The 12,630-nt window shown below is 33.0% G+C and overlaps 1 protein-coding gene across 6 annotated transcripts in view; it reads right to left on the reverse strand.

Moving 5' to 3' along the window:
• The window catches only part of DPH6 (diphthamine biosynthesis 6), a 184,137-nt gene that overhangs the window by 144,006 nt on the left and 27,501 nt on the right, over positions 1-12,630 (reverse strand). For all 6 annotated transcript variants that reach the window (XM_014268415.3, XM_026793031.2, XM_026793043.2 and 3 more), the window contains one exon: positions 461-534. In XM_014268415.3, coding sequence (XP_014123890.2) covers positions 461-534 — 74 coding nt within the window. The remainder of the gene's footprint in view (positions 1-460; positions 535-12,630) is intronic.

A 12,630-nucleotide genomic window follows, 5' to 3' on the forward strand; every position in this document is an offset into this window, starting at 1 on the left:
GGAAGATGTGCTTAGAAATATTCTTTTCTATCTAATTCCTTATAACAAGTCACAGGATGTTCCTCTATATCAAAACACTGGTGAAAAACAGAGGGACTTAACCACAACACTGTAGTCATTGGAACTGAGTGAGCTTCCCATTGAAATCAAAGAACTGAACCTACTCAACTATTTTCATACCAAATCTCTGAGTATTTTCAAGAGATGAAGATAGATCTGAAGAGCAGTCAAAAACCCTGGTATAGTTTCTACTAGATTTTTACTAATGAACACATTGTTTCAGGGGGGGAAAAGGAAGAAAAATAAAAGAAGAAAAGATATACCAATATTAATGAATATAATGAACTTGGTATCATAGAACACGAGAAATCAGGCGACTGTCTCTGCTTTGAATTTGAGTTAGAAAACAGACAAGTACTGTCCAGAATGTGTATTCTGATAAGGATTAGTATTTTCTTACACATCTTCCACGCGAACTCTCTGGTAGTCAGAAAGAATGGCTCCCACAGATACACCCTCTACTCCTTCTTTGTCCTGAAAAAAGACATGGGATATCAATGACACAGTATGTAAAGCTTTAAGCGGCAGAGATTCAATATCTCTACTTGCAGAATCAACCAAGAATAATTATTTTTTCTGTGTCCAGTACACGGAACAGAATAGGTTGAAATGCAGTTCTGCCACAGAAGGGAGCAGCTCAGCTGACCTACTACATGGTTATTACTCTAATGCAGTCTACTTGACTCAAGTACCATTCTAGAGAAGAAATAACCAAGGTAACTGAAAAGTATCAGACATAACAGATTATCCTGAGGTTTTCCAGACATCCCAAAAATTCCTTCCAGCTTTTGCCTATAAGTGACAGGTTAGCTAGTCCACCTACAAATAATTATTAGCAACATACATCATACAATTAACTGAATTGTTAGCATTTTGCATGCACACGGCACAAGAGAGTGTGGGATTACTCTTTTTATCTTAACACCAGAAAAAGAAAACTCATGGGAAACTTACTCAACATCATCTTTTAAAAATTCTGCTATAAAAAAAGGCTTTTCCAAGACACATTTTCTCTGTTTCATTTACACTACCTAAGCCAACACACTGCACTTTATTTTTTCTTGTAAACCCATTGACAATGTAACATTTCTAAATGCACATAGTTCTAGTATTTTTTGAGATCTTGCATTTTAAAATTGCTTGAGTACCAATCAACACGCTAAATTTTCTTTTTCTAAATTTTGCTCCATCTAGACTTTGGTAAAAGTTGTTTTCCTCTTTTAATCAAGGTCGATCAAAACTACACCCCATGATTTACTTTCTGGATCTGTTCCAAATCCTGTGAAGAAGTTTGCAGCAAGACTTTACAATAAATTTTTCAGTTATATACCTGTTGATGTATCTTGCCCCTGCCTTTCTCTTTTGGCCTATGCTATGATCTCAGAAGCCCTGCTAAGCCTTAGCCAAGCAAGCTGAGCAGTGAAGTGCCCTTGACTGTACCAGCTGGATGGTGAAGCATTGGTGACTGCACCAGGAGTTTTTGCCTGGTCAAAACAATTCTGACAATCTAAAAAGTACATCACTACTTAAATTATGTACTTCTCCATGTCATTAATGGATAGATCCATTAATATGAAGCTTAATGCCAAATCAAACCGTTTTCAAGCTGATGCTTCTCACAGATCCAGAAGTAATATATTATTTCTGCTTCCCTTTGAGTTTTAAGTGCAATGTTTCAAAGCGCTTTTTAGAATAAAGGTAAATCAGCGATACTTCAAGCTACTCAACTCACTCATCTACAATAATATTGCCTAAAAATTAAACACAGTTGTACAAGCAGAGTTTTGTTTAAATAAATTTGATGAACTGATTCAAGAAGCCTTCTTGAATCTTCAAATATTTCAAAAGTGTAAGTTGCAGTCTTTAACATTCTTTTTAAAATGGTTAGAAGTTGCATAACAGTCTTGGAAAACATGACTGATGTAAACAAGATAAATACTGTTTGTTTTTATTTTTATGTAAAAATAATAACCCCAGCAATTCCTTCAGAACGTCCTCTGTCACAATGTGCAGACATCAACCAATATGTCCAAAAATATTACCTATATTTTTTATGCTATTAATTCATCACAGTTCTAAGTTACCAGAGGCAAAGTATGCCACCTGCTAAATTCAGTAAGTAATGTTTTTGAAGTGTCTGATACAAACAAACAGAAGGGCATACAACTGCTGTCTCACAAGTAGATTAATCTCTGTGGCCACATAAATCCATATGCAGTTTTCCACTTTCCTTCATTACAGAATTGTTGAATGGTTGAGTCAAAGGCCCGTACAACCTGCACTTGAACATTTCCAGTGATAGGGCATCCACAACTTTTCTGAGTAACCTGTTTAATAACACATGCATTTCTCTTATCACATCAAAACAAATGAGATGATGTTCATTATCATCATAATATTTATTATAATGCATGGCAGATCTGTAGTTATCACAATATTTTCGTTATAGATATTTGCACTACGTACAACTCTTCCTTCTCTAACAATGGGAAATGAATAGGTGGATGAGAGTATTACAGAGTAATTATATCACAAACTTCAAAAAGAAGTATCCTCAAATATGGAGTGAAATCTTATTTCCCACATAGACAGATTTACAGAATCTCCTGTTCATCCATGAAGATGGCAACTGACTTGCCCAATACATTTTTAACAAGCTCAGAGACCCATACAAATACTTTTTTATTCATTCTGTTGTTCAAGTTCTGACAAAATATATGCATCAGCAAAGATACTTGCTAAGAAAATTCCCTTAAATTAAAAATAAAAGTAAATGGAAGTAGAGACTTAAATATTCTGTTCTTATCCAAACACAGTACTTCTATACTAAAAAGATATACTGCACAAATCTACTTGTTTGGGATTTAAAAAATTCTAGTCACGAGTCCCAGGAAATTTCATAACCATCCTATGATAATGGAATTTTAAAATCCACACAAGGTTACAGAACATTTACTAAATAACTATTGAAACAACGGCCCAAACTTGAAACTAATGCATCAAGAAGATTTCTCATAGGTTTTGTTTTGAGGTTGTTTTTTACTATACAAATCTGTATCACATTGGATGTGAATGATTATGAATGCATATATATATATATAGGTACACAAGAAATCTCAAGTATGTACATGTGTATGCAATATATCTTGACGTTAGTAATGCAAAAACAAGGCTATTATTGGCTGCTTGCTTACAACTTATGTTAAATCTGATTTAAATAATAACATAGGAGATTGTCTGCACTTATTCTGGTTTATTTCCTTTGATAATACGTAAGTTTTAATTGTCTTTTGAAATGGCATTATAATGTCATTTTGCAGTTGTGGTTAGCATTCATGTTCAAAAAATTCTCACAGGTATTTATTTATTGCCATCTCTTTTCATTCACTTCTTCTCATGGTAAACAGCAAATATAAACTTTCATCACTGTCCAGACAATAGCTTCCATGAGGAGAAACACCAGTATACTTAATATATGCTTTGAAATGGGAGAACTAGTTAATAAACTTAAATTCAGTGAAATAGAATGAGTTCAATCCCCCTATTTTGTCCATCCAACAAATGAATGCTAGAGTGAGTGGCACAAATTCAAGAATAAGAAGACTGAAAAGAAGAAGGATGGAGCATGAGGTAGAACAGGAAAAAACTGGTCTCATAACCTTCTAAACTCCTCAGCGGAACAAAGCTTACATAAAGCCTTGTCCCACAGTATATTCCGCTCAGCAGTTGAAGCATGCAAAGAGTACTAACTAAAAGCTACTGCTTCCCTGGACTTATTCTTTGGTATTGAAAGAGTTATTGAACACCTTGCAAACAGACAGCATTTTGTTTGACTAAGAGTTGATCATGGTTAGCAGAGAATCCATCCCAGAATCAATAGCGCCGTCACTTTTAATGTGGAATCTGATCAGGTTTGGTACCATTAAAAGCATGTTCACAGAACTGCACTCAGCAAGGGTAAACCAAGCTGACATCTGCAGGTAAATATCAGGGATCTTCACAGAACTCAAAAGCTGAGGAAGTGAATTTGGTAAAATTCAGAAGGAAAGATGCTACGTGCTGTATCATATAAAAAGTAACAGATAATAGAAAAAACATCTGAGGCAAGACAATACAAAAAGGTGTTTTTTTCTTAGGTTGAGTGGATTTTTAAATTATTATTTTAAAAAGCATCATATACAGTTAATTTAAGAGATGATTTACCAATGTTAAACTTTACTAATATGTTTCTAGTGCAATAGGCTACTCTAAAGTAAAAACAAACTGCTCTTTGAATATTTGGATAATTCAGAAAGCACTTATCCTAAGTACAATATTCTCTGTCACAAAGTATTACAACACAAAACATGCAAAGTGCATATAAATCCAGATGCCAAAAACAAATGTACACAGATGCTAACAAAGTTTGATTTTCCATATGACATTTTAGAACTTATTTTTCCCCTTTAGAGCTACAAAACGTACTCATTTCACAAGGCAGGTAGAAAAATAAACTTTTAAAAAGCAACTAAATAAGACAATTTCAGTAGTTTTTTTAAATGTGCCTAAGATTATCATTAGCTATGTTTTAACAGTAAGTGAAAATTCACAATTATAATTGTGTATATTTTGTCATAAGTTATTTTTTTCCTGTTCAGAGGACAAGACAATAATCTTCATAAACAATTGTGTTAGAGCAGCTAATTGATCTTTGAAACTGTAACTGTACTAAAATGCACAATTTATGTTTAAGGCATCCTAGTTTTAAAGTTATTTATTATTTTAAACAGTTTAATGAAAAACAAAATTCAAAATTGCTGCTCTTTGTCTATTATTAATTACTGTTGGCTGCATTTTCTATCAGGAAATAGTATAAAAAATTTAACAGTTTTGTGAAAGCGCCAAAACATCACTGCTGCTTTTAAAATGCCTCTGTTACATCCATGTACAATTATAACATACAGCTTCACAGCTAAAGTGAAAGATAAACAGATTAATTACACTAGCACACTGTTATTTTAATTTTGCTTTTTTTTTTTCAATTAATGATTGCAACAGTAATCTGAGGAAATTATTACATATGCATTGTAGCATTAGTACTGGTAGAAGTATTCTACTAGTAAGTAAAAAATTTATTGCAGTGGTATCAGTACAGAGGTTTTCTATAATTTCATATTTTAATGTCTTTACCTGACCCTTTCAGAGTTCAGCAAAAAGAAAATTAGTGCTAATGTTTTCAATTTAATTAGTATATTACATGCACTGTAACTATTAGTGGAAAATGTTATATTAATGAATGTAAAAGTTAGCTGTAAATTACCTCAGAGTTATTATCAATTTCCCAAGTTACTGCTCCTTAAGATAACCCTCTCCCTATGGTCCTTCCGGTAATTTTTCTTTGCCTGATAAACATGATGATTAAACAGCACATAGTGCAAACCTTTGATACTTTTTAAATTAAATCCATGCCCAGCCTAAGGGCTGTGTCTGATTTCAACTAAATGTGTCAGTTAATCAGATAAAAAATTATCAGCAACTCAAAGAAACAGCAGCCTTAGGCTTCATCAGTGCCAGAGAAAGCTGAACAAAATAAGACATACAGACAATATCACATTATGAGTAAAGGTTACTGCTAAGCGTATCACCGCACAGCACTATTCACCACCTTAATAATGTCTATCTTAAATGAAATATTGCCTACAACAGCCAAAATATTAACAAAGAAAAATGAAGTGCTCGACCTGTGTCTATGTCTATTCATGTGTATTGCAAGAAATTTTGAGCACTGCAATTCAGAAAAATGCAGAATATCCCTAAAAATTTACTTTGTAGAACAGATCTTTGTAAGAAAAAGAAGTATAAACAGCTGAAGAATGGTTAAACTACATTCAATTTTTTACGTGTGCTTCACAGCTTTGCCACAATAGAGTTCATTTTTTTACGACACAGATATAAAATACAGCCTCTAAATGAAATTTTCTTTCCAATTAATATCCTTCTTAAAGCTTGTATGAATAACTGAAAACCATTATCCATACTTAAATTAACGTTCAAGGTTATTTGTGCCTACATAGTGATTACCATACAGTTGCAAAACTTCAAATTAAGCTCAACATATTTGCAGGTGGGCGACTGACAATATATAACTTAGTAACAGGACTTTTAGGCTACTACAATTATTTAAGTGGAAAACTCTTAAATATGAGCTTTGCCTTATAATTTCTGAAGCATTTTAACATCAGTGATTATAGTGATTCCAAACAGAGCATTTTTTTTCTAAGCTTTGGTATGTCTGTCTGATGCAGCTGCAAGTAATCAAAGACAGTATGGAAATATTCCTGAGACATAAGGATATAATAACACTATGTCAAATTGAAAACCCACTATTTGGTAAGGCTCTGAAGACTAGCTACAAATCACATAGATCATCTTAGTGATTGTAGATCACTATACATCATAGGGGACTTTCTTGTCTTCCACACAGGGACCTCAAAACACATATATCTCATGCCTTCATTCCTTAGGAAGAAGTAGTTCCACAACCAGGTGGGAATTAACATAATGTGGATTTACATGAAATCCCTGTGTGAAACCTCTTATTATTAAGTTCAGAAGTCTTCAGTGGCCTTATCTCAACCTGCTTTAGAAGTAAATTACTGAATAATGGTATCTATACAAAGCAATAATACTATGTAACTAATCTACTTCAAGAGCTAATTAGATATATTTTTACAAATGCCCTTCGTAGGACATAGGCACCCTACCACCCACCTTTAAGCAAAACTGATGGCCTAACTTTCAGAGTTTTACAAATGCAGTTACTGAAACACAGCACACTCATCACACACACACACACACACACACACACCCCCACCATCTATTAATTCAGTGTAGGGGTGCCTTCAGTGTCTGGTTGCAATCTCACAACAACCACATTTAATTAGGACATGGTCCTCTTCCTACCTAGAAGTGCCAAATGTTCAGGGTGATGGTGCAGGCATACATTTGTTTACACATAATCACTTACACACACCATAGCAAAGGAAAAAGGAAGAGCAAAACAGACAGAAATACCACTCTCAAAGCCTAATATCAAACAGAAGTGTATTGAAAAGGCTAGAATTACATTCTAAACAGGAGAAATGGAAAACCAGGAAAACTCTTCCACTATAGCCACATAACACACCATAAATGCAAGTTTTCCTGATATACTGATTCTCCATTTAGCTGCATTTACAAAGTGAATGATTAGTCTTATTAATTAGAACTCATTCATTAATAAATTCATTCTTTTTTATATATTAACTATTTTCCCAGAATTCAATAAACTTGCTACATCACTTTAGATCCCACACTATTTCACAACTTTTTTTTTTCTAAATTATTTAATTTAGATTAATTGATTTATTTTTGTAATTAAAAAAGTGTCATACTAAACCCATTAGTCATTTGGTAAAATCTAATATAGCTAGACATATTTATCAAAAACCATAGAATACTAAAATAAAAATTAACAGACATCCACAATTTTAAAGGCTACCTAAGAGTTTTCTACAGAACTGGCCTTTTTTCTTGAAACCTATTAACTGACTAACTGGTAACTGAGGCCTGCATTCCAGCCACAGGGTTACAAAGACTTTGACAATGAAGCAAAAGTCTACAGCTGAACAATTTTTTTTTTAATTGCATTTTGTGCAGAGAATTGGTTTCAAATAAATATCTGCTTCACCTTTGGGATTTCCAACTCTTAAATATTCAAATAATTACAGAGCAAAACAGAGCAAACTTGCCTGCAGACACTCCTTTCAGGAAATCTTATTTACAAAATCACCTCCACAAAGACTGATTATTTAATTTAATAGCCAAAATTAACCTGAACAGTCAACTCCAGATTGAATAAATGACATTACATCAGAACAACAAGAAGCCAGTGAACCACAAAACAGCCAAGTAATCATGCATGTTTCTGTTCTGATGCTACACTGAATATTTTAAGTGCTGGTGATTTTATGTGTAACTATTTTGCAATCAAGAGCAGTTATACTCATTCAGAACTGGTAGTTCAAATCTGTGATTGGATTTAAAAGCTAGGATTTTAACTTATCAAAATGTATAAATGCTTCAGAATGAAAAAAAAAATAGTATTTGTGTTATGAAGGCAGGTACTGGCCTATATTATTATGTCACAAATCAATGTCTTGCTGAAGACAAACCACTTACTAAATCAAGAGAAGGGTCAAAGGAATATTAGTTTGTATGTTTCTAGTTAAGAGAAGTCTCATGCTTTAGATAATGAAACTCAGTTCACTTGTGTAATACCCTGACCTCAGAGAGGCAGAATTTAATTTTTTGATTTCTTTTTTTAAATAGTATCTTTAACAAACTGTAAGAGCCAAAAGCCAGATGTAAACTAAATTTTTGAATATGGACAGAAAGTCTTTTTCCCTTGCTTTGACCACATGGCCTCCATGCAGACCAACTTCTAGATGCTAATGGCAAGGTACCCCTCCACAATGAAGACCAACAAGACCGGGATCCAGTACAGCACCTACAAAACTGAACAGACTCTCTTGCTCTGGCTATCTGAGATATACACCATGGTTTGGGTCATTCAAGTCATTAACAGACTTCCACTAAGGGAAGTTGCTGTAGGAAAATCCCATACAAGAATTGTCTAGTCTCATTTGTTTCTATATGAGTATTGTCAAAGCAGTGTTATTTAATGAAGTATTTCAGAACAGATGCTGGCAAATACTGAGGCATCCAAGTAATTTGATTCTTATTAGTAATTCTGTGAGCAAACAGTCCTTTTTGAGAAAGTAAAGCTCAAGGAATGATGTGATACCTACTTTTCCTTTTTTAGTTTTTTTACCACATGTAACAGGCGAGGCTCAGAACTATGGAAGAAAAACATGTCTTAAATTCTTAGATGAAAATGAGCTATTTTGTCCATTAGAACCAAATCTTCTTCTCTCCCTTATGTTTTTTTTTGCAAACAAATTTGAAAAAAAAAATCATTTTTATTTCTCCAAAATTAACTCTTAGATGTCACAATGTGACAGAAAGGTAGTAGCCTGCTTATTTTTACACATTCAAAATCATGTAAGAATTTCCAGTTAAATAGGTAAATTTCACTTACACTAACAATTCTGGTAAGTAGATATGTTTATATTCATTTAGATAATTCATTCTCCCATATACTACATCTTTCAAAACTGCATTTCATAACTTTGAAATCTGCATAATGTGCACTGATATACACACACACTCACACTCTCACACATACATGCATTCTCACATGGCCCGTGATCTCCACTTACTTTAAAAGGAAAAATACTTTCAAAAGGACAGTTCGCTTACACTCTTCTTATGACTTCAACTCCAAAGAACTGTAAAAATCTTTACCATTTAGAGAATATCTTCTCATAGTACTGAATGTTCAGCCTTTGCAATGTCCAGTATTTGCAGAAAAGAGCTCCTGAAAGTATTTATAAATAAGACTCTCCACCAATATTTTACTGTCAAATTAAGCTTTTCAGCAACTACCCTTGTACAAATAACACCTGCAGCATACTGTGCTGGAGTAAAACATCACATTCTGTAAGAAAAAGTAAATTTTCATTTAAGGTTAATCAAGATATAAAATTATTCAACGTAATATTTGAACATGTCATGCAAACACAGTCCCAAATGTTCATTACCACTTACCTGAAGTATCAATCACATTCAGTAATCTGAAGTACTTCAATAAAAAGTATATATTATAAAAGGCATGAAAAACAAAGTTTCAACCTAGAAGTTCCTTGGTGAAAAAGCAGACATTTTATCAGAAAGTCTGCATATTGTTAACTTAGACCCTTACAAACAGCTAATTCACATCTACCTGTATGCTGAGTCACGCCGAACATGAATATACTTTATAACTAATTTATCATGTGAAGATGCAAAAGATTTGTAATCATTCCTCAACTGTCACAAAACATATAACACTGAAGTACATGTAGAGTAATTAAGTGAATAATGAATTCAAAAATTTTAACTGTTGACAGACAAATTAAAAACCCTGAGGCTTTCACAGGTTTTTTTAGTTTAAAATGGTATCTTCTCTCAAAGTGCCAAAGTATTTTTTTAATATAGAACAAGTATTATAGCAAATATTATTATAGTGACATGAGTTATTGGAATGTGAAATTACCTGATAATGAATGTTTGAGAAGAAAGGCATGGTTGAGGAGGTAGGATTTACTACATTTCATTTGGTATTACTCTAATGGGAAACTACAGGCCACTATGGTCAAACAAACGTCAGTTGGCAAGAAAGCTGTACCATTTTCACCTGAAAATTTACTGCAAGAAACAACGTCATTTGTTCTGCTGTATGTGCACATTTGTGGGTAAATTGTGCCCCTCTAAAAATTTCTTCAGAATTTCATACACCCATTTTCAAACTACTAAATCATTATGCTGCTATTACTTCTATGAGCACATAATCTTGGCATGGACTGTGAGTACACAAAAACTCACACAAGACCCCTAATAAATACTGCAAATTTTAATTTTCCCCAATGACAACATATTTTAGACAATCTCTCTCAGAAATATTCTTATTATCTGCACTGCCAATAATCCTCTCTTCTGATCTTATAATCACTCCTCCTTACATAAAAGCAGAACACAGGATTTTCAAAAACTGGAGGAAAACAGTCTATTGAAAACACAAGTCCAAAAGAAAAGCCTCTTACTTTTTGTACTTGGAACAGAAACCTCATGAACCCTCCTTTAACCTTGACCAGTCACCAGGGTTTGGAAATTATTTAAGACTGTTAGGAATCTCAACAATGTAATACCTGATATTTGTTTCATCCAATTAAGTTGGTATGGTAAGGCTCTTTATCTTTCTTTTGCTTAAATAACATTGATTCTAGAAATCATATGAAAAAGAAAACAGTGAATAAAACTGAATTTAATGAAGGCATATTCATGATTTTCAATTTGTTCTATAGTGCTTACAAATTTAAAGCAATCCTGATAAAATATTCTTTAAAACCCAACCCCCTCACTTTCTACATTGATATACACTTTTGTCTAATTTTTGGAAGTGATCCACTTAAAATTTAAGTATCGACACAATAATTACTGTTTCAACACTACAGTGTCTACACTGCACTTCCCATAATAAGAATTACTGAGGATTTAAACTTCTTGAACAAAACAAAGAGAATTCTGCACATACACAGCTACTCATCTATTACATCATTTACTTGCATTAATGAAAAAAATGCAACTTTCAATAACGTCTTTCCCAGATTGCAGAGAAGCACAAAATGCCACACTATGACTTTCAGGTTTGATTATCTTATAAAGTGCACTTGTTTGGATATTTTTCCATCACTGTTTTTTTTTTTTGTGTTTGAAAAAAAGACAAGGTCACCAAGCATTACTAAAATGACAGCAATGACTCTAAGTCTTAAGAGAAACATTCCAAAACAATATCAAATTATGCTGACAAATAGATCAGTATTAAATGGGAATTCAGAGGCAATGTGGACCTACTGTACTGAGTGTAACAGTCTTGCAGGATACATAAGATACTCCTTAATATTTTTAGTACCAGAACAAAACATTTTGAATCAAGATAAAATCACTACATCATCAACGTTAATATCACTCTGTGAAAAAAAATATCATAAGACTAGAACAGACCATCCCTTTAGGGAAAAATATAATTTTCAAGTGGATTGTTCTTTCAGTAGTGTAATGGAAAGGCATTCCACCTACTCCCAGAAGAAAAATCAAAATATGCATTTAAATGGAAATAGTATGCAATGGATAGGATGAAATAAATTCCTCAGAACTGTAAGGACCTATATGTATATACACACACACACACACATGTGAACACAGGAAGCTACATATATGAAATTCTACTTATAAATATTTATTTAATTCTATACATATATATTTATGCATATAATTTTAAATTTTAAAAGCTAAGTTTCTAGCTCTAGGCTTATCTCTCAAATATCAAGATGCAGTCACATCACATATTCTGGTTTTGGTCACAATTTCAAATAATATATACAACTCAGCTCTATGCAAGAAGTTGTGAGTATTCTTTTTTAATTTTCTGCACATTTTGTGCCAGACCATATTCTAAACAGCTTTTACAAAGTGATAATGTTTCACTGACAGTGTTTTGTGTACTTCACATAAAATTAAATCTCAGACAAACCTTGAGAAAAAGAAAGCAGAAAGCTAAGCAATACAGCATGTTGCTCTTTTTGACCCACAAACGTTTATCAGTTATTTTAGAAGTTATGACAGTTTTCTCAAGTCCTTAAGGAGTCTGACACCATTGGTATAGCTTTTAACACTGCATTTATGTTTATATCACAATACAATAAAACAGCAGGAATAGTGTTCAAATTACTTGGGTATTGGATGGTTTATTGAAAATAACAGTATTACCATAACATTAAAAAAATTCTTTGAATGTGCTAAGTAATCACTGCTATCCATGTTGCATGTGAATTATGGGATAAATTTTGGAAGGCATCACCAATTTCAAAGACTACTAGATCTGTCTCTCTG

Source organism: Zonotrichia albicollis, chromosome 6 (genome assembly GCF_047830755.1).
Source record: "Zonotrichia albicollis isolate bZonAlb1 chromosome 6, bZonAlb1.hap1, whole genome shotgun sequence".
In the NCBI taxonomy this organism is placed as follows: domain Eukaryota; kingdom Metazoa; phylum Chordata; class Aves; order Passeriformes; family Passerellidae; genus Zonotrichia; species Zonotrichia albicollis.